A 27730-nucleotide genomic window follows, 5' to 3' on the forward strand; every position below is an offset into this window, starting at 1 on the left:
GAGTTGGTGCTCTTTCTTCCCCCGGGCCTTGGAGATTTTACCAAGCATCTTTAGGAGCAGGAACTTCAGCTCCAAGCATAGAGGAGCCATCAGGAGAATTTTTAGATAAGTGCTCAAAAGTTTCTGACTCAGGCATCCCAGACTCTGATGAGGGATGCCTTAACTTCACTCAAAGGAGCTATTTCAAACAAGACTACTCTCTGGGTTCTTTTAGAAAAACATTTACAGATGACATTGTTCTGTAAAGTGCCCCTTATCCAAACTCAACAAGCATCTGGTATGCCCATGATTGAGAGGCATTACAACCCCACACAAAAGGCAATTTTTAAAGCCTGGAGATTAGCATTCAGTCATAGTGACCAATCCCAATATTAGTGCTAATACTTAGGCAAAAACCAAACAAGTGAGTCTTCTTCTGAAGGAAGAAAAACTATCAAACAAAACTTCTAGAACTAATCCTAAAGCCAAACTAATTACCAGGCACCTTACTCTCCAACTATTTACATTAGAAGAAGCTGCATAGTAAGCAAAGGTTCCCCGCCTCTATAAATTTAAACTTGAAAGTGATGAAATGGAAGAGAGGCAATTGAGGGTGCCCTGTCCTTTATGCCCTCTATTGGAGGCACAAGACACTCAGGTCACAGGCACGGCCCCCAACATGGGTCACCAAAAGAATATGAACTCAAGTGCACTGGGCACATTCAGCACTAGCAGAATATAGTATATGGACAAGCACCTGAAGGAGGAGGCATCAGCAAATAACAGATTTAAAGTTTCTTTCATCTTTTAAAACCCCATAATATAGACAGTCTACTCCCCACACACCAGGTACTGCTGTCCCAGCACACAACATACTGCTGCCATCCTTGTCTATATGGTACCATATTGACGGACAATGTTGTGGAGGAGGTTTGGGGTGGTAAGTAAGTATTAATTATTTTCCACCTAAGTGATTTTACAAAGCTTTCCTTTTAAATATTTAGACCATTAAGGAACACAAACAAGCAGAAAACAGCTTGATCAGAACACAACAGCTGAACCTCTCAAAACTTTTAATAAATCTGCCCCCCTTCACCACAGTATTTTGAGATTTCATAGTAAAAAACAGTTTGAATAAACTGATTGTATTTTGAGAATTTTATAATTAAAATTAGCAATTTAACAGGTTTATTAATCAGTGGATGTTACATGAATTACAGATATTTTGTAAAAAAAGTTTTATGGTAGAAATACAGCAGTTTCACATCATTTTCTAGGTCATATTTTCCCTTTAACCTGGGCTGCCTTTGCTTCCAGGTTTAAAACAATTTCCACCTGTGGTTGTATTAAACAGCTTGAAATCTAGTAAATCAAGACTGTTTATTGCAGTGTCATTGTCACACCTGAAATGGTCTGTCCTCTACCTTTACTTTCTGTAAAATCAGCCCCGATCTTCTAGACTAAGAAATATCAAAATAAGAGTCCGAAGCATTTATTTTTATCCTACGGTTTTTTTTCCTCACTTTTAGTTTGAACGTTGAGACAAATATTGACTTGGTACTGTTTCCCTACAATCCTTAGGAAAAACCTTGTAAAATATCAGTCAAGTACCCAAAACATGACTTAAGTAGTAACTTAACAATATTGCTAAGTTTTATTACTCATTTTTAAAAAAAGCCTTCTAAAACAGAGGAACAAGTATAATTCGTTGTTACAAAGATTAAAACTACCCTCACTTTTTCTTAGTGCCGACTTCATGCTTGTCTCTTTTTTCTTCAGTGCTGTCTCCATTGTGCTGTGACTGGTTACTGTCTTGAGCATCAGGCCCTCCGTTCAGTATCTTTGAACCTTTGAAATTACAAAGCAAAAAGACTCCACCATGTCAGCATAGTGCATTTAAGTAGACAAAAAGCAAAACTGTAAGTTACCACAGAATCCTTTTACGGCTAGCATCAACTTCTGTGTTGTGGGAGTTTGTCATGCTTAGTCCTGAAACTTTAAACTGAAATAGTATCTAAAAAGAAAAAGCTAGTATTGTGACATGTTTCATTAGGTTTTGGCCTATTTTATATACCCAATTCAGCCTCATAGCTTCCTTGAATATTTAAATAAAAACCGCAAGCATTCCCCATTTTATAAAGAATACCTAAAATATCCTAAACATTAGGTATATAAATTATTGCTGAAAACTACTTTCAGCAATCTTTGTTCTTGTACTTCACAACACACATTCCCAAATAAAAACTCAAGGAGGTTTGGAAAAGTCTATAAGTTCAGAAGTAATAGATTTACAAAAGTTACGTTGGAAATATCAAGAAAACAATTTGAAGATTTCCAGTTCTTATTGGGTTTGGCCAGACTGGAGATACCAAGGACAACTATTTTTACTATGGAATTGCAGTAGGCTCCCCCTCCACTTGAAATGGAGGACAGTTTCTACAGGAGGGACAGGTATGTGGAGAAGAGTATGTGAGCAAGAAGAGTATGAAGCTGATTTACTGATGAAATTTCAAATATTGTTAAAAAATTGTGACAGCCTGAGAACCCTGTCATCCTCTAAATAGTCTGTTGTGCCAGTATTTTGCTGGAAATGATGAGAAAGCAAAAATAAAAAGGTAAGCATGATAAAGAAACCAAGTACTTCTTTTGTGTTCTTTATTAGGATTGGTGGCCTAAACAGTGAGAATGTTAAGTATCTCCTGTGACTGGGTCAAGCCGTATTGAAAGTAGCTACTAATGAGGAAAATGGACATCTGTACCAAAAGTTTTGCCACAATTTGACTAAGTGGACAATATCAACCTAGTTGGTATTACTGAACCGGGCATTGTGGGAGTGGGGGGGGAGGAGGAGGAGATGACTGTAATGACCCTATGACACACCCTGGAAGCTGCTTTTTTGAATCAATTCCTGATATCAGCTTGCTTACTTGTCTTCTTCCTCTTTTGCATAAAAGTAGAGTGCAGAATGTGCAATCCTCCTGGGCAGTATGCTAGTCCCGGTTACTAGACTGAAGATTTGTATTGGGAGATATCAGAAATGACGGTTAATAGAGCTTTCTGGTTGATAAAGTATCGGATATCACAGCTTTTACTGTATTGTACACAATAGTTTCCTAATCAAAAAGTGTTGAATCCAATATGGGGGAATTCTGTATTAGATCTTATTTTAAGGGATAAAAAAGAATTGATCACACAACTAAAAATTAGTGGTAGCTTATGTTCAAGTGATCATGACTTGATCGTACTTTTTTATGTGAGCCCAGAATAAAGTCCAAACCAGTAATAAACACAATTGGTGCTTTAAAATGGCCAATGTCTCAAAGCTGAAAACAATTATGAGCCAAATCAGTTGGGAGAAAGAATTTAAATGGTAAAACGTGAATAACTGGGAACTGCTGAAGAACATTTACTACATGCTCAAAAAGCAACAATCCCAATAGCAAGAAGGAAGTTTAAAAACAACCTGGCTTAGAGAGAACGTGAAAGCAAATTTTCACACCTTGACTCCCCACGGAAGAAAGGGGAAGTTAATAGTATGGAATATAAATCAGAAGTTAGGATTTGTAGAAAATAAATATTTTCTTTAACTCTGCTGGCCATAGATAGATATTAAGGAATATTTCAAATATATTAGGAACAAAACGAATTCTAACAATAAGATTGGCCCATTACTAGATGGAAATGGCAGAATTGTCCATAACAATGCAGAAAAAGTAGAAGTGTGCAATAAATATTACTGTTCTGTATTTGGGAAAGAGCCAGATGATGTAATCATACATCATCATGATGATGAAATACTTTCCATTTCACTAGTAACTTCAGAGAACATTAAACAGAAGCTATTAAAGCTAGACATTTTTAATTCAGCAGGTCCAGATACCTGCATCCAAGAGTTGTGAAAGTGCTGGCTGAGGAGCTAATGTAGATTTTCAGTAAGTCTGGAACTCTCCTAGTATTCCAAGAGGACTGGAAAAAATTTACTGTGCTAAAATTTAAAAAGGGTAAACGGGATGACCTGGCTAATTATAGATCTGTCAGCAATCCTGGGCTAATGGAACAATTAATATGGGACTTGATTAATAAAAGAGTTAAAGAAGGGAAATATTAATTAATGCCAATCAACATGGGTTTACGGAAAATAGAAACTATTTCCATGTACCAGTTGACTGTCTGGGGTAATGTTGTTAAGCTCTCCAGGGGGAAGTTTGAGGACACCACCACATACCTGTTTGCTCTTTTTCTTTTTCCATTTTCTTGTTTTGTCCTTTCTTCCACTGTTCTTTGGTTTTATTTGCTTCCTCATGCTGTTTTTGCTCAGCAAGTGATTTATTCAGCACTTGTGAGAGGACAGAATCTCCTTCCCCAACCAGAAACATGGTCTTGAACTTGTTGTACAGCATAGTGGATTTCTCCATGATAACCTGGCTAACTTTGAACTTCCGTATCTGAAGATACATGTGTGAGATGTAACAAAATAAATATAGGATGTGCACAAGTTTTTTTTTTAAACAAATATTTGCTCATCCTTCATATTAAACTAAGTGCAATTAAAATGCTTAACCCACTAAACTATAATCAGACTTCTAAAGAAACAAAACAGGAACTTTCACAAGGTCCAATGAAATGAATCAGCTTAAATGAGAACTCAAGAGAACAGACAATACATTATACTTTTAGGATAAAGATGCAATATATTATGCTGTTTAGGATGAAGTTGCAAACCTTACTTTTTTTAGTGTCAAGATCATCTCTGTGTGCTTTTGAGCTTGCTGCATTGTGACCTGAAGCGAAGATAGCTCATCTAGGGCCTCAATACATCTATTCACATCCTGTTAAACAAGAAGCCAATTTCAAGTGTCAACTTGAACTTAACTTTAGCTTTTTATATGTTTGTTTAAAATTTATAAGCCTTGGTTTCTGATATTACTTATCAGCAGTACTAGAATATATATACACAGAATATTAGTTTAAAAGTCTTATCAGTAGTTTGGAATTTATAACAATGTACATAAACGCAAACCCCTTAAATTTGTATACTCAAAAAAAAAATCTACAAATGAGAAAATTAATATTTGACACAAACTAAATTCCAAACTTTTCCCACCAAAGAGAGTACTTCATACATTTATAGTACAAGAACATACAGTAAAGTCTAACTCAAACTTAACCACTTGTTTCAACACAAAGCAGTTAGTCTCAAATCCTAACCTTTTCCCCTAAAAAGTTCCCTGTATCTTGGTACTATGAAAGTACTAAAAACAAAACTTCACTCTATGCTTTCTGTTGCTTCCATGAATTCAATACTTCAATGCCTAAGTATGAAAATTTTGACCTAAAGTTTCTCCCCAAGTTCAGCTTGTACTAAAGCTTCCCTGCAGGATCCCTGTGTCAGCCCTTTGTTTCCTTTTCCTCAGAGAGAGACTCCAACTTTTATATCTGGGTTGAAGCTAAGAAGATCCATCTGCCAGCATAAGTCTTTGATAAGATTCTGCATCTTAATACAGACTTTTAGCACCTGTGCTGAGGGGTGAAGAGTTTATTACGGGCTACTCCCTGCTATGGAGAAGGGATTCACCTCCCAGGTGAGAGTCCAAACCTATTAGGGCTATAGGATAGTCTTGGGTGGGTCCTTCTTAATCTCTCTCTGTTGAAGCCACTCCACTTTGTATGAATTACCTGAATAGTCAATGGAGCAAGGGAGGGAGGAAGGGAGAGAAAGAAGAAAAGGATGAATTTATAGCCTGTTGGTTAGGGCACTCTCACAGGAGGAACACCCAAGTTCATGTCCCTGCTCCAATAAATTATACTATCCAACAGCTTCAACGGAACAGACAGAGAAAGAGCCACACCAGAATAGCCCACGGGCTAGGGCACTCTCCTGCAATGTGGGTGACCACTGCATTTTCTAGCCATTTTGTGACTATCACCTAAGTTCCCCCCAAAAAACACTGTGTGCCAAAAGTATTCAGCAAATTCATGTCAAATCTGCAAATAGTTTTGGGTCAGTTGAACCTGCTTTTTTGGCAAATAAGCTATTTATCCAAAAACTTCTGTCCAGCTCTAGCTGGGAGGGAAAAAGTCAGGACTATTGTCTCTGCACAATATACTATATTTCCCTATGTTTGCTTAATGATAAACATGATCAGTTAGATGATTATTATTATTATGCAACCAACTTTCCTTGTCTCGATAAGAACATTGCCACAAAAAAAGGGTAAGAAAAAAGCTAGTTCAAGTTTAACTCAATAATAAAAAGTCTCTGAAAATGCTGAATGTTTTTTATTGATTTTGGAGTCAAACCAATGGTCTGCAGAATAAACCAAAAATTTAGATTTTGTAGAACTGGACATATTTTTTTATAAACCTAATATCAGTGGAAGTATTTTAATTATTTTTATGTCAATTTCAATTAAAAATAGTTACTTACCTCTTGTAACTTGTGAGATGTGTTGCATATATCCATTACAACTGAAGACTGTGCCGGGGAGTTTTCCTAACAGTACCATGGGTGCAGCTGCCCTGCCCTTCCTTCAGTTCCTTTCCAGGGAAGCCAATGATAGACTCCATCAGGGAAGAAGGGCAGATCACGTAATGGACACATGCAATGTATCTTGAACAACAGTTACAAGAAGGCGAGTAACCATTTTTCTTCGAGTGCTTGCATATGTCCATTACACTGTAGGTGACTCCCAAGCTGCTAACCCCAGGTTATGGGGTTTGGAGTCTCATCGGAAGAGGGACCACAGAACTGCTCTTCCTACATTTGCATCCTCCCTTGATGCAGTGGGAAAGTGTATGTCTGAATGGAAGACCACATCATATGTCCACACTAGGGACATGCGCCACAAATGTTACTAAGACCGAAAGCACTCCGGTTGAGCATGCTATCAGCTTATCTGGAGGCGCTATACCTTTGGCAGTATAATACATAGCAATGAAGCTGCTAATCCATTTTGAGAGTCTCTGTGTTGTAAATGATTGTCCTCTCATATGCTCTGCAAATGAAACAAAAAGCTGTGAAGAAACCTGAAAGGCTCTGTCCTGTTCAGGTAAAAATCTGAAGCTCAAACATCTAGGATGTGGAGCGCCTTCGCTTGTCCTTGTCAGCATGCGGTTTGGCTTCAGCGGAACCTTTTTTTTGTTTGTAAAAAATTGTGTAAGGCAGATCTGTGACTACCACATTCAGCTCTCTCACTCCCCTAGTGGGGGTGAGGGCCAATAAGAGCCACTTTCACTGGAACGCATATAAATGAGCACAACACTAAAGGCTTGAAAGGAGGATCCATTAGAGCCAACACCACTAAATTCAAATCTCAAGTTGGTGCAAATCCCTGACAGACTGAAAATCTAGTTAGGCCTTTCAGGAACTTGGTCACGATAGCCTGAATGAAAACCGTCTTACCACTGATCTGAAGGTAACATGTTGAGATGATGGCCAGATGCACTCTAATGGAGCTGGGCAACAGATGTTACGCCTTAAGATACAAGAGGTAGTCTAGGATTGAGTGTATCTTTGCCTAAATAGGCGGCACATTACCTGAGGCCACCCAGCTGAAGAACATTTCCACTTATTCAGGTGAGCAACTCTTGTGGAAGGTTTCCTATGATTAAGGAGGACATTCTGAACTGCTGCTGAGCAGAGACCCTCCTGGGCATTTAACCACTGATGTACCATGCTGTGAGGTACAGCATCTGAGGATTTGGGTAAAATACCTGGCCATGGTTCTGTGTGATGAGGTCTCTGATTAATGGTAACACCCACAGGGTTTCCACTCGAGAGCCCTGAAGGCTAGAATACGATGGTTGCCCCAGGCTTGGCCAGGCTGGAACTTTAAATATTACTCTGTCTTGATCTTGCTTTAGCTTGAGAATGACCCTGGGAATTGGGGGGAACTGGTGGATATACATATAACAAGTCCTTCTCCCATGGGAATAGAAACGTGTCTGAGATTGACCTGGGGCTATGGTCCACACTGTAACAGAATTGGGGAAACAGACTGACTGATGAAAGACCTTCTATGTGGAATACTGAAGCTAGAATGGTTGTGTTGAGAGACCATTCATGGTCTAAACTGAAGGATTGGCGTAGGTGTTCTGCCAAGCTGTTCTGAACCCCTGGCAAGTAAGATGCCTTCAGAATGATCGAGCTCCGAATGCAGATATTCCACAACTTGACAGCTTCCTGACAGAGGCTGTCTGACCTGGCATCTCCTCGTTTGTTTACATAAAACACTGATGTGGTGCTGTCGGTTAGCACTTGGAGAGTTTTTCCCTGAATATGAGGCAGGAACCACTGACATGCACAAAAACGTTTGCAATTCGAGAATGTTTATGTAACCTTGGCCTTGTGGGCAGCCCACAACCCTTGGGCCTGAAGATTGCCCAGAAGTTCTCCCCAGACCATGGTTGAAGCATCCATTACCAGAGACATGGAAGGAAGAGGTGGAGCAAAGGAAACTCCCCTACAGATTTTGTCTTGACTCACCCACCAGCTCAGAGGTGACAAAGCCCCATGCAGAATGCACATACGATTGTCCAAGTTGTGAATGTGAGGGAAATATACTGATCTGAGTCATGTATGTAGCACTCTGAGGTGCAGCCTGGTGTGAGGGATCATACTGGGTATGTCTATACTGCAATTAAAAACCTGCAGCTGGCCCATGCCAGCTGACTCAGGCTCAGACTAAGGGGCAGTTAAATTGAAGTGTAGATTTTTGGGCTCAGAGAGAAAAGGTTCTCTAGGACCTCCCGGCAGTTGGGTTGCAAACAGTGTCTTGCCCAGTTGGAATACTTGTACCTTGACAACAATGCCTGAAGGCTGGCAATGTGGAGCTGTAAATTCACCATCGAATAAATCTTTCTACCAAAAAGGTCAAGATTATTGGCATCACTTTCTTTAGAGGAAGCTTTAGCCCAGCCTTCATGACCCCTTTCATTCACCACAGCCACTACTAGTGAGTTTGGCATAGCACCAACCTTTGGCATGCGGCCCGCCAGGGTAAGCACCCTGGCGGGCCGGGCTGGTTTGTTTACCTGCTGCGTCTGCAGGTTTGGCCGATCGCGGCTCCCACTGGCCACGGTTCACCGTCCCAGTCCAATGGGGGCTGCAGGAAGCGGCGCGGGATGAGGGATGTGCTGGCTGCGGCTTCTCGCAGCCCCCATTGGCCTGGAGCGGTGAACCGTGACCAGTGGGAGTCATGATTGGCCGAACCTGCGGACGCGGCAGGTAAACAAACTGGCCCGGCCCGCCAGGGTGCTTAACCTGGCGGGCCGCGTGCCAAAGGTTGCCGATCCCTGGCATAGGGTGTAAATAAAACTGCTCAAATCCTTGGGACAGAACCGGATATTTATGTTCCATTCATTTAGCCACAAATGGGATGGAAGAAGGGATTTGCCACCGTGTTTTACAGAGCAGTGTAACAGCATCATTTATAGGCAGGGGTACCTTTCGCACAAGGATGCAATGTAGAATGTCAACCAGCTTGTAGATGTTCTCCTCCACTAATTCCAACTGAATGCCAAGAGAAACTGCCATTCTCCTAAGGTGATCTAGACCTACATCATGAATGCAGTGCCGGAGGCAGCATGAACGTCTTCCTAGCCGCAGTAACATGGGCCATGGAGGAGCTGGTACGGATACTGATGAGGTTGAAGAGGGTTGCACCTGGCTTGTAGCCAATGGGTCCCAAATAGAGAGACCTGATGCAGACAACATCAGCACCTGCACTGACACTGGCTGACAGTCCTCACCCTAATGTAATGGCAACAGTAGTAATGACAAACATAAGTCCCTTGCTTTGCCATAAGTGTCAGACATTGTTGGTACTGACATGGGTGGTTGTCCTGCTGTGATCAGAGAAGTCTGATCTGTCCCAGCCAAATAAATAGCCCATTTCAATGGCCCAGGAGTCAATGGCTCAGGTCCCGCTGTATGAGCCGGTACCAGGGAGCAGAGAGTCCGAGGGTGCACTCTACCATCAGTACTGGACCAGCCTTCTCTGAAGGAATTCCAATTCCTGATCTTTGAGGAACCTGATGCCAACTTAGTTTTGTTTCTGTGGCAGGAAACACTCTGAAGCCCTCGGCCTAGAGGAAGACAAGTCCCGGTGATGGGCACCTCATGTGGCCCCATGTATAGACAGCTGGGGGAGTGCTCTGGGAATGAGTCGTGAAACAGCTTCCCTTGGGCAATCTAGGTGGTTTTGATGCCAATCTAAGTGCCACCTCCATTAGGATGTAATGAAAACACTCTTTTCTCAGCGTTTTCATCCTGGTCTTGAAACTGCAACGAATAGTGCACCTGTCTCTCAAGCAGACTTTGCTTAAGCACTTGATATAGTGTTAATGAGGGTCTCCGTCAGACATGGGCTTCCGACAACCTGAGCAAAGTGCCAAGATCTAGGGATCTTGGCATAGGCTTACCCAGCACTGGGTGAGGCCTGAAGACGGTGAACTGAAAAAATGCAAACTAAAACAAAATTAGAACAAAGAAAAATCAAATGATGAGAAAAAAACAAAAAGAGTAACATTAGGTAAGTGACCAATCAGCAATAAGTTTGTTCACCGGGAACAAGATGGTCCAACCACTGTCCATGGATGGTAAGAATGAACTGAAGGAGGGGCAGGGCAGCTATGCCCTTTCTGCCCTTGTATGGAGCACAAGGATCTAAGAAGTGGGTGGGGCCACCCTTACATGTACTACTAAGTAAAACTCTCCAGCACCAGTGTGTGGGACATTCACACACCTACAGTGTAGTGGACATATGCAAGCACTTGAAGAAGCACCATTTATTTGGATTTCATGGTTGCCAATTCTTGCGATATTTTCACAAGTCCTGTGATTTTTGACTATTTTTATTTGTCTTGCAAAAAAATTTGTCTTGCAAAAAAATTCTGGCAGCCCAGGATTTCTGATTGAGCTGAAATTCATGCTGAATTTGTTGCTTCAAGCACTAGATATCAGTGTTGGCAGACTGAGCTGCAAATGCTGTACTGCAGCTCAGATTGCCACTAGCAAAGGCCACTGCAGTGCTTGCTGCAGAGTCAGCTTCTCCAGACTGCAGATTAGTGCTGGGCAACCATGTCCCTGCAGCCTGCGCCACTTTCCGCACTCCCATTGGCCAGGAATGGCAGGCAATGGGAGCTGTAGGTGGCCGTGCAAATGTAAACAAACTGTCTGGCAGCCCACCAGTGGATTACCTGCAGGTTGCCCACCACTGCTGCAGATTGTTCACCTGGGGCAAACAGAGCAATGAGGAGCAGGCACTGGGCTGGACGCAACACCAGCTCTCCTACCCTTTCCCTTAATTCCCCAGATAGTGCTATGATGAGCAATGAGGAAAGGGTAGAGAAGGACCCCAAACAACATGTCCACTCTCTAGCCCAACTGCACTCTTCCCTCTTCCCCCCCCACTGCTGCTGGAATATATAGTGACAACAGAAGGAGCATAGCGTCTAGTGAGAAGGCAGCAGGGAAACAACCTTCCCCATCAGTCACAAGAAGTCAAAGGAAGTTACACAAAGGGCCAGATTTTGGAAGGAAAGAAATAGGACAGAAGTCAAAGTAATGTGGCTGACAAAAGTCACTGGTTCAAATACATACAGAGGTTGAATGAAGAGCACCTGCACCTGTGAAGATAGCATGGCAGGAGAAGGAGGTAGGCGAGAGACCATGAGGAAAGCTGAGAATGCAATGGATCGATTGCTTCAAAGAAGAGAGTAAACAGTGGACCTTAGTGCCACTTTGGACAGATGAAGATAGCAGATTCTTGCATGAGAATCCAACCCCAGTTGATGGGATAAGGGGATGTAGTAGTAATACTAGTTTTAAATTTTTTTTTTTTATGGTTTTCACCCACCTCCCCCAGTCTGTTTCATGATTTTTGACCTTGCAAGTTGGTGACAGTAGGATTTAAACATCCCCTTGCATTCTGTGCAACCCAAATTTCACAGCATTATCCTGTACAAACTTCAGAGTGCACCAGTTCCAGAAAGTGGACAGATAATAGAAAAATGTGAAAACAGGTTAGGTTTCTTTGTACAAGGTAAGTGAAGTGCATATTTTAAGAATTTAGATATAATAATGAAAAGTAAGTTAGAATTTTAGAATTCGGTTTGAAAAATCTATTAGTATTAATCTTAAAGTCAAGGTTTATTTTTTTTAAGATGCAAGTTTATCTGATGGCGTACCTTTAAGTGCAACAATCTGTGTAATATTTCAGAGCATTCCAAAACATTTTAGCTGACTGCACTGTACATATACACCTGTTATTAAACACAACATACTTACAAGATTGTCAATTTTGAGCGAATTTTTAATTTCTGCATGTATCCTTTGAAGCCGAGAATCCATTGATGTTTCTAAAGATTAAAAATAATTTTATGTGAATGATGTAGTGACTATCAAATCTATTAATGCAGGATATCTTTCAGAACAAGATTTCTACAAACATGAATTGCTGATTGAATGAAGAAAAAAAATGTATGTATGGATAAGCAGCCATATCAGTTAACCATAAAGTACTCTATTTTGATCAAAACCATTAGTGTATTGGGTGCTGCAACACAATTACTTTAAAAAAATTGGACAATATTTGGCAATCTATGCAATGTTCTCCGCAGCAGCATATGCTACACATTACAACAATTTTCCATACCTATGTCTAATTGTCAAAATACAATTGGAAATACAATATAGTTGTTAACCCAGGCAAAAGAAGTCCGGATAATAAGCAAGATATAAGTATTTGAACAGCCTTTAGATAAGGTGCCTGGCACCCCACGAAGTGGAGGAAAAGAGGTGGCCAGACCCTCCTCCTGCGAGAGTCACCCTGCCACACGTGGTGCTTCTAGGAACTTAGAAATAACCGGTCACTTAAAAAAGTAGTTCAAATTTGTCAAATAAGATGGCTGGCAAGCAGTCAATGCATGTGCTTTGCCAGGACAAGTTTATTAGTGATAAAATGAAATGGAGGGGTTGGTTCTTTGACTAATCCATACGTGCTGAACTATCTTCTGTACTTTCTTCAGTTAGTAAATGGTGTGTGTTTTGGATATACTACAAACAAATGGAAAATTTGTTCTCTTTCACTTTTCTAGGACTCCCATCTCCCCCAATTAATAGATTCCCAGGCCAGAAGGGGCCATTGTGATCATCTGATCTTCTTAACAGGCCACAGAGCTGCCAAAAAATAATTTCTAGAGCATAGATTTTAGAACAACTAATTATGATTTTAAAAATTGCTAGTGATGGAGAATCCAATACTACCCTTGGTGAGTTGTTACAACAGTTCCTTGCATGGTGTCAAGTATCGGGGTAGCCGTGTTAGTCTGTATCTACAAAAACAACAAGGAGTCTGGTGGCACCTTAAAGACTAACAGATTTATTTGGGCATAAGCTTTTGTGGGTAAAAACCTCACTTCTTCAGATGCATCTGAAAGCTTATGCCCAAATAAATCTGTTAGTCTTTAAGGTGCCACCAGATTCCTTGTTGTTTTTGTTACAACAGTTCATTACTCTCACCATTAAAAATTACACCTTATTTCCAGTCTGAATTGTCTAGCTTCAACTTCCAGACATTGGATCATGTTATACCTTTCTCTGCTAGACTGAAGAGCCCATTAATAAGTATATGTTCCCTATGTAGGTACTGAGAGACTAATCAAGGTACCCCTTAACCTTCTCTTTGTTAAGCTAAATAGATTGAGCTCCTTGAGTCTATCACTATAAGGCATGTTTTCTAATCCTTTAATCATTCTTGTGGCTCTTCTCCAAACCCTCTTCAATTTATCAACATCCTTGTTAAATTGTGGACACCAGAACTTGACCTACTATTCCAACAGCAGTCACACCAGTGCCAAACAGAAGTAAAATAACCTCTCTAGTCTTACTTGAGATTCATGTTTATGCGTCCGAGAGTCGCATTAGCCCTTTTGGCCACAGCACTGCGTTTTGAGCTCCTGTTCAGCTGATTATCGACCCCCAAATCTTTTTCAAAGTCACTGCTTCCCAGGCAAGAGTCCCCCTTCCGGTAAGTATGTTCTACATTATTTGTTCTTATATGTATACATTTATATTCAGAGACATTTGGACAAAACAGCTTCCAGTAAAATACTGGAGGAATCTCAGATTTGTCTTAGTCTCTGGCCTGGTCTACACTACGACTTTAATTCGGATTTAGCTGCGTTAATCCGAATTAACCCTTCACCCGTCCACACTACAGAGCCAGTTAATTCGAATTAAAGGGCACTTAAAATCGATTTCTGTACTCCACCTCGACGAGCGGAGTAGCGTCAAAATCGATTTTGTTAATTCGAATTAGGGTTAGTGTGGCCGCACACCACCGAATTAATGTGGTTAAATTAATGGGGTAGTGTGGCCGCACACCACCGAATTAATGTGGTTAAAAACCGAATTAATGTGCTTAGTGTGGCCGCGCACAATTGAATTTATACAACCTGTTTCCCAAATTCGAATTATCTAAATTCGGATTAATCCCGTAGTGTAGACATACCCTCTGAAACATCACCACGCACAAACCAGTAACTCCCAAAGTGGTCTTGAAACACCTATATTATTTTTGTTAAAAGCAGACCTTTAAACAGCCTCACTCGTCTGTATTAAGGGATCCTGAAGGGGCTACTGTAGAAGCACTGAAAGGCTTCTCATGGGGGGGGGGGGGGGCGGCTGTAGAAGAGTACAAGTGCAGGGGACCAATTCCAGAAAGGAAATAAAGCGACTAGTTTTCCATTATGGATTCTGAGCCCTTCTCCAATCATAGAAGAATCAGGATGTAGCAAATATTAAAGAATGTTACTAAGGTGGGAGGGGAGATATTTGGACTGGCCCCCAAGAATTCCTTTTTTGTGAGGACAGTCAACTTTGCTGAGCCCCAAGGAATGAAAAGGAATGACCTTCCCTTGCAAAGGTGTCCGGGTTAGTGTGCAAGGATGTGGAGGCCCCAGTAAGCTGTCCAGAGCCGAAGCCCCTTCCCTTGGCAGAACAAGTGTCTGTGAGTAGTTGTGATAGGGCTCCTGAGTGTGTCGTCTTAAAGATTGAAACGCCTTGTCAACTGCTCTGCTATGATGGGGCAGAAGAGAAAAAACAAAGGGAGCACAGGAACTTCCTGAGTAGTCCTGTTCAGGGTGCAGAGAACCAGACATTTCTCCTAAGAGATGGAGAAAGACGCTGCTCCCTGCTACCCACATAAACAGCTTTAAAAACGGAATGACAATGGATAAACCGGGAGTACTGGAGAGTGGCTTTGTTTGTACTGCTGAAGGCAGAGAAACACATGGGAGGCAGGGATGTAGCAAAAGATTTGGAACAAAAATGCACTGCCTAAAGTACTTGCAAGAAGCAGAGTCGCAGCCCAAATATCTTGGATTGTTTTGATCCAGAAACCCCTCGCTAATGAAGTTTCAGTTTATAGATATGTTTTATTTAAAATTAAAGAGGCTAAAAATATTCTGTATAGCTTCATTAAACTAACCTCGCTTCTTTTCCATCTTCTTTACTTCTGGTTTCTTGTTTTCCTCTTTACTCTGCCTATTAAAAATGTTAAACATTTTACAACATGTCTGTCTTCTTTTAAAGTCTGCAATTTCAACTTTAAATGAGATATGCTGTTTCATGACTAAGGCAGTAACTCAAAACATCAGCACAAGAAAAGGACAAACACTGATCTTGCATAATGAAGTAGATGATGATTAATTTAATAACAGCATGGATAGCAGAATCTCCCAGATTAACAAATTGCTTTCAATAGCAATCAGCGTTTACACATAGCAAACCATTAATGGAAGGATAAACAAATTAATCAAGCCACAAGGAATCGTACAGATTTATAAATTTTATTCTCTGTGCTTTTGTCACATGTGAAAGTTAAAAAGAAAAATGCACTGTATGAAAGATTCACACAACAGAATATTTTATGACTTCAAGAACACTTTAATGGCTCACATCAGACTTTAAAAGTGGCACTTGGTTCGACACCAGCTACACATAGTAATCGGGGTGCGGGATTCTAACAGTCCCTATCATATGGCACCTTCCCCCCGCTTCCCGCCTCCCCCCCCCCAAAAAAAAACTCCACACAAATCCTGCCCCCACCCCCAACAGTGGAGGAGAGAAATCTACAGAAACACCGTAAGTGCCCTAATACAAATGGCCATATTATGTATTAATCACATTGAAACACCTTAATAAGCAGTGTAAAGAATTCCTGTCCCCCCTTTACCCCCCTCCCCCCCTCCCAGTATTTTTACAAATCTCATGGCTCTTTCCCTTAGGATGAGTGAAAATACTAATACAACACAATAAAATGAAAACAAGGACTTAAAGGAAAAAACTTCAGGATAATGGCATGGCCACCCTTCAGTCACAGAAGGAGGAGAGAAAACATTACAAAGTCTCAGTGTCTTATTTTGGAACAAAATAAAAGTTTTAAACTCTCAACTACATGGTTCAGGAACCACTATAAATCCCTGTTTATCAAGTCTTTAGACCAGTGGTGGGCAACCCGCTGGCAGGCCGTGAGACAGTTTGTTTACATTGACTATCCGCAGGCACGGCCACCTGCAGCTCCGAGTGGCTGCGTTTCGCCGTTCCCAGCCAATGGGAGCTGTGGGAAGTGGCAGCCAGCACGTCCCTGCAGCCTGCGCCACTTCCCACAGCTCCCATTGGCCAGGAACGGCGAACTGTGGCTACTGCGAGCTGCGGGCGGCCTTGCCTGCGGACAGACAATGTAAACAAACTGTTTCATGGCCCGCCAGTGGATTACCCTGACGGGCCACATGCGGCCCATCAGCCGCAGGTTGCCCACCACTGCTTTAGACTGTATTATAGTTGGTACTACTTCTACATATATACAAAGTCTTATTTTACGTTTGGAAATCCTAACATGCAGAGGAATCACATTTTCTGCAATGCATATTCAGTATATTTTTGATGCAGTTGACACAACAGATATCAAAAACTGACCAAAAAAATCGATTAAAAAAAAAAAAGTCCGTAAGCATATCCTGGATGTTCCTCTCATTCTAACCAATTACAGGTTCACAGATTTACAGGAACACAAAACAAATTTCATAGAATATCTTTCATGACACCGGCAGCCCAGAACAAAATACAGTTTTAAATATAAAGGAATAATACAGAGGCACAGTAGAACAAATTTAAGATGCATAAGCAAGATTGTTCTGTCTGTTTAGACTATTAGTTCTGTGAGGAATAACAGACTTCCTTCTTATTAACATGCAGGCAGAGAGTACTGCAGAAGTAAAGAGCACATTTAATTTTTTTTTTGGTTCTAGGTTTATCGTTAACATTAGTCACTAGCTATAATAAAGGCCTGCATATTCCATGATACGCTGAATCCCACGGCTGAAGCAAATGCTCTCCTACCTATAATAATTTAAATGCAACTGTTTCTAGCTCCTCAGAAGCATAAAAGTAAACTTGAAAGATATTTAAAATGAGTTTCTTTATTTCATTAGTATTAAAATGAATAACCAAATCAATACATTACAATTTGTTGCAGAATTAGAAGTGTAGCACATAATTAAGCATTAACAAAACATTAAGACCAGCTGTTGAGGAATGGTAGGGGCAGAGTTTAGTATCTTTGGGAGCTGGAGATGCTTGCAATTTGGCAGCTAGCAAAAAGGAATAAGTTTAGGCTGCCAGGAAAAGGGTGGTTGAGGAGGACAGAAAGATCGAGTCTGCGTTCTTGTTACTAGGCATGGAAAGGTTGGAGGGGAACCTTAGTGTTAGACTTTGTCATTATGTGGAGAGGGAGGGACTATTTTCTCATCTCCTTTTCTCCCAGAGTTTTGTTACCTTGTTCTCCCTTTCTTCCTCCCTCCCACCAACTGTGGGGATGGGGACATCATGATCTCTTGGTGGTTCCTTCTTCACCCATTCCTGGAATTGCTCTCCAGAACAGGACAGAGATTTCTTCCTAGTGTCCCCCCACCCCCCAAGTTTCTGGCAGCATCTTCTCTCCATGCTGATGCTTGGTTCTTTTGTGATAGTTTCTCTTCTGAGTGCAGACTGCTCTTGAAATCACTCAACTGGCTTTGCAGAGCCAGAGTAGCATAAGCCAGAACCTTTTCCTTGTTCTGTCTGACGGTGTGGGCTCCAGCTGCCAGACAGAGAAGGAAATGTTTTCCAGGGAACCCTATGCATTCTATAACCTGATCAGAATTCCACAGCCATGGAATTAATGAGCCCTAGCACTCTCTCAGCCTCATATAGTCAAGATTTAAGACATGGTACATGGATCAGAGTTAAGTTCTCTTTCTTCATAAAGGTAAGCTTGAATATAGGAAGCATTAATAGTCACAATAATTCTAGACAGAACCTGTCAACTCTGCCCTGATATTGGGAAGTCTAAGATACTGCAAGATTGACAATACTTTTTAATATTCTCTGAAATCCAATTTTCTCCCACCATCCCCCAAATTATATTCATCCCTTATATTAATCTATGTAAATTGAGGATATGTTAGAAGAAAAGTTAGAAAAAAATATCACTAGAAAAGGGGAAACCACCACCAGATATTTCAGACTGAAAGGATTTTTCTTCGCTAAAGGAATTTTTCTTCAGATTTTGTCTCTTCATGTTATTCTCAGCCACTACTATCAGCTTGCACAACCACTACATATTAAAGAATATACTCACGGCTCTGATTCCATCGGCTCTTCTTGCTTGCGTTTTCTTTCTCCTACATCTCGCTCATGTTGGCCTTTTAGTATATTCCTCCTATGAGCACCCTGAAAGTTTCTTCCTCCTTTTCTCTTCTGTTTCATTTAACAGAGTTTAGAGATTGGGTGGGAAGAGAGGAATATTTAGATTACTACAAATCAAAAAAATGTCAGCAGTTAAAATTTCAGAACTAAATCACTATATCTGTTTGATAAGGGCACGTGGACAAGGTCTAGAATTCCCCACAACTACCTCTAATAAGTGAGTGGTAAGAGATTCTCATGTATGCGATGGTAATAAATTTAAGTTTGCTGGCACTCATTTTCTTCTCTCAGATGGAGCAAGTCATCTGTTATCGCACATACGGGGGGGAGGGAGGGGGAAAAAAAAAAAAAAAAGCCACAAAATCCATAAAAGGAATCAACTCTGAAATGATCAGAGCACTCTAGTTTTTTTCTTTCAAAATAAATCTCACAAAACCCTTAGTATGCTCTAAAAAAGCAATTATAGAAAAAGCCCCATGCAGTCAAGGTTCTATTATATTGCCTAAACGGCATTTTTTCGTATTAAAAGATGCTACTTGCCTAAGGGTGGATTTAAATTAAAGCCACTTAAAAAAAAATTACTCGTAGTTAATACCAAGGATTACTGAAATTGCCTTTTGGAAGAGAGTTCTGCAGCTTCTCATTCCATAGCATGCCTCTGTATGGGAGTCTGAACACTAGTCTGCAACTGTTAATGCCCAGAATTAAAGACCTGGAATTAGCTTCAGGGGATATCTTCACTAAACCATTGTTTTTAGTGGATGTTTCCCCCCAGTTTAGAAGAATAAATAAATCAACAGCCAAGACAAACTAATCAAAGAAACATATCTTACCTTATCACCTTCCTGCTCTTCTCCATCCTCTTCAGAATCAGAGGCTGATGTAGAACCCACTTTAGTGGCACTTTTCCTTTTTGGTTCAGTCTCTTTTTTTCCTTCCTTTTTGTCAATATCTTTCCTTGGTTTGTCTTCTTCCTTCTGACCCTCCTCATCTTTTTTCAGCTGTTTTTTTGGTTGTTTTTCTTCTGGTACTTTTTTCTTGGTCTTATCCTCCTCATGAACACTAAAATGTAATAAAAAATTAGTTATCTTTCAGTCAGTGTCCATGCTTAGGCTTCGTAATCCTTATCTATACTGAGTGTAAAATGGAGCCAAGTACTCTCAATAGCCAAAGAAGAAATGAATGTTTACATAAATGGCTTTATTAAAAAGAGTGCTTCATCACTTCATAGTTCATCTTTACAAAAAATAGGTCAATTCCCAAACCCTTTTGATTATGAAGATATCCTTTAGAAAGTGGGTTTATCCCCTGTTATATCTGAATTCACAGAGACAAATAATAGTAATGTTTAGTTCTTGGGCCCAGCAAACACTTATGCATGTGCTTAATTGTATGCATATATGTAGACCTACTGAAGTTAGTGCAAGGAGTCAGTGAGACTATTCATGTGCATAAAGTTAAACATGTGCTTAAGTATTTGTAAATTTAGGGCTCATGAGATGCAAACTCCCTCTTCTCATTTTAACTGACTTAGACCCCAATCCTGCAAACCCTTGCTCACATGATTAACTTTAAGCATGCGAGCAGTACCAATTACTTCAATGGACTGGCTTACATACTTAATGCTAAGCACATGTATGTTTGCAGTAAATGCTAACCTTTTAAATCTATTATACCAAGACATTTATTTAAGGCACATATCTAATGTAGATGCACATATGTCCTATAAACCTTCTAAAGAGAACTATGCAAGTTTAGAATATACAAATAGTTGACTATTCTTTCAATTATTAGGATGGTTAAAAGCTAGCATGACCCTAATATAGGGCAAAAGGGATGTGTACATAGCACTATTCCATTTCAAGCAGCACTTAGATTCCATGGTGTTCACTTGTGGGATTCTGGGGGTTTCTTATTACAAACCTTAATAAAGCAGCTGTAAAAGGCTAGTACAGGTTTTTTGCATGATCCTCCCTGTTTCTTCATCACAAAAATGAGTATCTGGTATTAAGATATAAATGTACAGACAAACTTAACAGAAAATAAGGCTCTTTGAAGAAATTTTTCAAATTAGGGAGAAAAAGAGCTTTCTATCGTGCCTGAGTTTGAACTACCTTGGCATACTTACAGCTGATTTAAGTCTTTAGTAACTGCTTCATCTACCAAAGCAAGCAACCACCTACTGATAAACACCACCCCAGGAAAAACAGTGCTCAGGCACTCAGTGACACAGTTATGCTAGCTTCTCGAAAACAGCCATTTGATTTACAATATGTAAAGAGATTATATATTAAAATCCAACTCACATGTCACTTTCTGAAGGACAAGGTGGTTTCACCAATTTGGGTCTTCCTCTTGGTTTTGGGACCTTTACTTCTGTAGCTAATGTTCAAATAGAAAGATCAGGTTAGTCTACAGCCTCTACTTGTTTCTTATTTAAAATGGACTATTCTCATAGCAACATCAACTGATAAAACAACATCAGAGAGATAATATTGAATGGGATTGATATGCTGACCTATCACCTTTTCAGAGATTTCTTAATTTCATCATATATTTACAATATGCTAAATAATTTCTCTACCTCCTTGGCACTTCTATCCTAAGTACTGCAAGATGAAAATATTGTGCACAGTACCACTTTAGATTAAAATCTGCAGGAGATGCTATCCTGCTGCCTCCACTGAATATGTTGCTAGGAAATGTACTTCCCAATATCTGAGATGCCACTGGATTTAGTGTGCAGCATTGCTAAGCAATAAACGCACATGACACACTAATGCCAGGGGATGCTGTGTTGCATATTGCCTAGCGATATGTTCCCCAGAGAAGGCCAGAAGGGTGTATTTAATTCCATCTGGCTTTTATATTGACTCCTTTTATTGCTTACATTCTGTGTATAAGCATAACAGATAATGTCTCTTATGTTCTAAACATTTTACAATCCATTTTAAGTTGCTAAAATTGTATGTTTTGCTAGGAGAGATTGTGCGGATGACTTAAGAAATTAATTCAAAGTCAAATATAACTTCCTAGCTTCCATGCCAAAAAAAACCCTAAAATCAGTTAAGCTATGGCTGCATTTAAAAAAACCCAAAACTTCTGTTTTCATAATGCCAGAAGATATAAATGAGTATCAGAAGCAACTTATCTGTTGTCCACACTACAGGGTAATATGATGTACATAACTGCTCAAAGAACTATTTTCTCATGTAGTATTAAATTGTGAATTTTAAAGAGCTTTTACTTACAAGTATATTTACACAGTACTTATGACTTTTCACAAATTAAAAACTGCAGTACATTAAATCTTGCTATTTTCAAAAATAGAGCAGAATTGTTAGCAATATTTTCATATTATACAGATTTCATAGATAGTTCTGTTCTCCCTTTCACTTGTTTACCAAACTTTTCACAATATTCACTGCTTTTAATCTTCCTTAAAAAAAAAAAAAAAATCCCTTCAGTCCCTCAATTGTTTTTCTTACTCTTCTCTGAGCTCCCTACAGGTTTTCTTGTGTTCAGGTATCCAGAAATGAATGCTTTATTCCTGGAACATTCTTATCAAAGCTGCACAAAGAAATTACCACCTACATAATGAAAAGATAAAGCTTGTCTGTGAAGGAGATAGAGCTTTCTCAAGGGCTTGCCCAACACCGCAGAATGAACTCCCAAAGGAGCAAAGGACCATCACAAATTTCAACAACTTCTGATCTTAGTACAAGGCACATTTCCTTGACTTTGCTTTCCCTAATATACAGCAATATGTGTGCCGTGCATTATAATAATAATAATAATAATAAAAAATCCTAAATAAAAACCAAACACTTCATTGCACCTACTCCTTTGGGAGAGAAAATGAGAGACCAAACTCATGGCAGATATTAGTCACGCTGCTTAATTCACTACTCAAAGATGCTCAGACACTATGGTTATGAGTGTGGTGTATACAGAATAGAATTACACATGCAGCCCCCTACTAGGGCTGAGATGCTTTTGCACATCACTCTTCCTTATCTCCTAACCTTTATATTTGATTCCCCATCTTTGGGATATTTCAGTTTTGTCTCTGAAAACCTTTTATAAATATAAATGTATCTTTATTGATGGTAACTGACAAGTCCTAAGTATTCATTCATACTGTTTTTTGTATCTTTTTTTCAGTTTGGTAATTTATAACATTTAAGATACAACGCAAGTGTTCCTTTTTCCCAGCCTAATAAAGCCTGGTGAACTTTAATGAAAGGTGAAATAAATCTAGCAGCCATAAATATACATGCTTTTATTAATAGTCATATTAAAGAATCTGCAGTAATAATATTAGGTATTATTATATAGGACAGCAAGCAAATGTTCCTATCTCTTATGTAGCATTTTTCATCAGTAGCTGTCAAAGCACTTCACAATCTTTAGTGTATTTATCCTCACAGTGGCGCATGATATGAAACAATTGTACTATTCCACTGATGGCAAATCATTCCAGGTCGATATTTAGTTTGTTACATGTCTTCTTCTGGAATTACAGAGACACTGGGTACTGCTGCAAGTGGCACCTCAGTTAACCTTATGCTAGTACTCTCACAACTAAACACAGATCCCCAGTAACTGATAGTGCTCTCCGCACCGCCCCCCCAATCTTTTATTTTTTTAATTGTAGCCCACAGATATGCGTTTGCAACCTGTTTTTTAAAGTATCAGTTTTATAATCTTTGTGATAAAATATAAATCTTTGTAGCACTATGCCACACAGCAATAACTAGCTCTTACCAGATACTCTATAGACAAGCAGGGTTCTGCAATAGTTGTGACATCAACAGCATGGTGAGGGTGATATTTGTATCACAAGATAATAAATATATTATTTCAGAGGACATCACAAAGTCTAATAGTTGAAACTCTTATGTGCTGAACACTTCACAGTTTGATATTTGGGACATTCAGCACACAACCCTACAACTAAGCTGTTTTATACTTTGAGGTCACCTTCAGCATTAGGCGATGTCTACATTACCACTTATGTCGCTCAGTGGTGTGAATATTCCACCCCTGAGTGACATAAGTAGTGTGCACAGTGCTATGTTGACGGGAGAGCTTCTCCCGCCAATACAGCTCATCACTCTGCTTGTAGGGGGTGGATTACTTATGTCAATGGAAGAGCTCTCTCTTTTCAGCATAGAGCGGATACACAAGAGATCTTACAGCAGCGCAGCTGCATCAGTACAGCTGTACTGTTGTAAGCTCTCTAGTGTAGACATAGCCTTAGAGAGCAAATGCGTTGTAATACTTGTTGTCTACAGAAGTAAGTTCTTTCATTCTCCATTAAAAAAATTAAATGGGAAAAAAATTAAGTCAGCCTTATGGTGAAGTTACCTGCTGGTCTTCCTCTTTTAGGGCTCACTTTAGGAGCCACAACTACTGCAGTTGTTGCTGCTGCCACTGTTGTAGCTGTTGCCACTGCTACTGCTGCCTCCTCAGCTTCTGCTTGTTTTTCAGACTGTTTTAAAGGACACAATTCATATAATTAAAAATGATAATCTCCCTTCACCCCTGTTCTTCCAACTACTTCTCAGGGCTTGTTTATACTTACGGCTAAATTGGCACTGCTGCAATCAATGCAGCGGTGTCCATTTAGTGGGTCTGGTGAAAAGAAGCTAAGTCGATAGCAGAACGCTCTCCTGTCGAGGTCTCTATTCCCCCTCCCCAAGAGGCAGAAGGCAAGTTGACACAGCGCGGTGTAAACACCGCTGTAAGTCGACCTAAGTTATGTCGACTTCGGTTACGTAACTTACATAACTGAAGTAGCTAACTTAGGTCAACTTACAGCTTCAGTGTAGACCAGCCCTCATTTCTGCTCAGACATAATATACACACCACTTAAAGAAGCTACAAATGCAGTAACTGTTAATGTTATTTCAACCATGACACACATGCACAAGATGGGTATCATCTGAAAACACTTGTAATAAGTTTTAACAATTGAGGCTACACTTAAAATATAGTTGGTTTATCCATACTGCAATTAACAGACTATACACCAACCATTTTCAGATTTAAACAAAAACTACACATACATGAACACACACAGAACATTAGCCACTATATCGCACACACTCAGATAATTTCAGAGCAATAAACTGTCTTGGAAAAAGAAACTAGCCTCATTCTGTTTAAGTCTTTGAAAGATTACTTACAATATACATTCTTTTACCGTTAAAGACTGCTTTTGGCTCTCAGAAGGAAAAATTATGGGTAGGTAACTGAACTTTACCTCTTATTCTTCTCTGAAGTGGGTACCCAGTGCTCGGTGATCCATTGCAACTCTGTAATTAATTCTCCCTTATCTTCCCTACACAGATACTTCCTTTTAAAACAATAACCTCTCTCTAGTTTCACAATATAGTAACAATGGGTGGAGCTATTCAGAGAACTAAATGCCTCCCTAGTTCCCCAACTAACAGCCCAAACTGAGAAGATATCTATAAATTCGAATGAATAAACATCAAAGTATCCTGCATGGAGACAGTGAATCTATCTACTTATTAATTATATAAAACAAATGAAAATAAAGATTTATGGCAAAGGAAGATCCTAATATAAGGGAAACCTAGGATTTCTACATCTCTCTCTGCACAAACGCCCCATAAAAGGTGAAAAAGAAAGACTAAGGCTACGTCTTCACTACGGGGGGGGGGGTCGATTTAAGATACACAAATTCAGCTACGCGAATAGCGTAACTGAATTCGACGTATCGCAGCCGACTTACCCCGCTGTGAGGACGGCGGCAAAATCGACCTCCACGGCTTCCCATCGACGGCTCTTACTCCCACCTTCGCTGGTGGAGTAAGAGCGTCGATTCGGGGATCGATTGTCGCGTCCTGACGGGACGCGATAAATCGATCCCCGAGAGGTCGATTTCTACCCGCCGATTCAGGCGGGTAGTGTAGACCTAGCCTGAGAGAATACCCCCTCCAGCTGGAACTTAATGCAAGTTAGGATGCCCTGAATGGAGTCTCAGGGAGCATGAGGAGTCCATTTCAGAGAAAGTAAGTTACAGATAGGTACGTAGATTTTACTTTTCTCTTTTGTGGGCACCTGGTGCTTTATGATCCATTTACAGCTAGGATGTAATCAGCTGTAAAACAAATCTCCACAAACAGGAGGGAAACTTAAAATAGCACAAAAACAGAACCAAGAGGAACACAACTGCACCCTCAAATAAGAGTTGTTTGTTTGTTCATTCTGAAGGCCACATGCCTGACTGAGTGAGCCCTCACAGAAGGAAGGAAATCTCTGATGAACAATTTATAGACCTGACAAATTCCTGAATGTATCCATCCGGAAATAGTGGATAGGGACGCACTGTATCCCTTCTTAGGTCAACCACCTAATCTTAAAATGTGCCTGATTTTCTTCAAAGATTAGTTTTGTGTAAAAAGACTGTCAGTCATGACTACATCTAAGTTTGCAACCTATCTCCTTAGGAGGGCTTAGAACACAAGAAAGACAAAACACAATGCAACATCAGAACAGCAGGTCACCTAATGAAATTAATAGGCAGCAGGTTTAAACAAACATAAGGAAGTACTTCTTCACACAATGCACAACCTGTGGAACTTGTTGCCAGGGGATGTTGTGAAAGCCAGAAGTATAATTGGGTTTAAAAAAGAATTTGATATGTTCTTGGAGGATAGGTCCATTAATGGCTATTTGCCAAGATGGTCAGGGATGCAACGTCATGCTCTGGGTATCCACAAACCTCTGACCTCCAGAAGCTAGCACTGGATGACAGGAGATGGGTAACTCAATAATTGCCCTGTTCTGTTCATTCCTCACTATCAGAAGACATTGGGCTAGATGGACTATTGGTCTGACCCAGTTTAGGCATTCTTATGTTTAAATAAATTGGTTCAAATTAAAACCATAATTTTGGGAGACAGAAAATTTTGGTGAAGGTCTAAGAATCACATCTGGAAAAAGATGCATGTAAGGATTCCAGATAAATAAGGCCATCAAACTTATTAACACTCCTCACTGATGTAACTACTAACAGAAAAACATTTTAATAGGAAATATGGGGAAGACTCCACCAGATATTAAAAAAACAGGTTCAGAGATTATTTGAAGCATCAAATAATGCACATAGACTCCAGATGTTGTCTCTGAAGAGATGCAGGTTTAAAGGATTAGGAACTGTGAGGCTAGAGGTGGAAGGAATATACCACAAAGCTCCTAAACAGTGAGACTTGGACTTTCAGGAAGGTAGGACTTGTGTTCAGTCAAGAGCCCTGTCTAGAAGAAACTCCAGGTTATATAGCTCTGGTTGTCAGAAACAATGGGATTTTTGCTCTTTCAAATGCATCATGAGTACCAAGTTCTCAGAATGGATTTATGGACAGTTTCAAAATGTGAGCAACAAGTCTACATGCTCTACCAAGTATTCATGCTCTAGAAAGCAAAATATCTCAGGTTCCAGGCCAAGTGCCTCCAGTGCTGTTGGTCTGGGAATTTGAGGGGGTCCTGGACTAGAAGTTCCCCCCAGACCAAGAGGTTCAAAATGCTGAAAAAACAGCTGTAGGAATCAGTGTCTAGACCACTACATTTCTGTTAACTACTTTAGGACTCAATGATTTAGTTTTTATTCTTATGGGTCCAATCACCATGTATTTAATCACTGGATACAGAGGCTGATTTTTTGCTTAAACATAAGTGGTTTTAATAATTAGATTCTTTATATTGCAAGCTCCTCACATAAGGGACTGCACTTAATGAGGGCTTGGAAAGCACCCAGTAGACACTACTGAACACATAAAATAAGTAATCTACAAAACTTCCTGCTCTAATAGCAAGAGAGCTTCCCTTGCTTTATTCAGGATTTTTAATTTTACTTTCTTGTTCCAACCTGAAGTGTCAGTATGCCAGAGGTCCAACTGTTGCTTTTCAACAGCAGCTAAACCCAGAGGGAGTCTTAAGAAGAGAAAGTCAGAACCACCTTCTTAAGGG

At 40.0% G+C, this 27730-nt stretch overlaps 1 protein-coding gene across 3 annotated transcripts in view; it reads right to left on the reverse strand.

The window, feature by feature from the left end:
• PSIP1 (PC4 and SFRS1 interacting protein 1) overlaps positions 1–27730 on the reverse strand; it is a 61578-nt gene that overhangs the window by 5206 nt on the left and 28642 nt on the right. For 2 of the 3 annotated variants that reach the window (XM_024211079.2, XM_024211077.2), the window contains exons 8-16: positions 24101–24224; positions 21037–21112; positions 19564–19792; positions 18663–18781; positions 15471–15526; positions 12269–12339; positions 4707–4808; positions 4205–4424; positions 1716–1827 (exon numbers count right to left, since the gene is read on the reverse strand). In XM_024211079.2, the coding sequence (XP_024066847.1) occupies positions 1716–1827; positions 4205–4424; positions 4707–4808; positions 12269–12339; positions 15471–15526; positions 18663–18781; positions 19564–19792; positions 21037–21112; positions 24101–24224 (1109 nt within the window). Of the gene's footprint in view, positions 1–1715; positions 1828–4204; positions 4425–4706; positions 4809–12268; positions 12340–15470; positions 15527–17445; positions 18123–18662; positions 18782–19563; positions 19793–21036; positions 21113–24100; positions 24225–27730 lie in introns of those variants that run through there. The other variant, XM_024211080.2, reaches the window with a different exon arrangement.

The sequence above is a fragment of the Terrapene carolina genome, unplaced genomic scaffold, assembly GCF_002925995.2.
Source record: "Terrapene carolina triunguis isolate 2854851 unplaced genomic scaffold, T_m_triunguis-2.0 Scaffold113, whole genome shotgun sequence".
Classification (NCBI taxonomy): domain Eukaryota; kingdom Metazoa; phylum Chordata; order Testudines; family Emydidae; genus Terrapene; species Terrapene triunguis.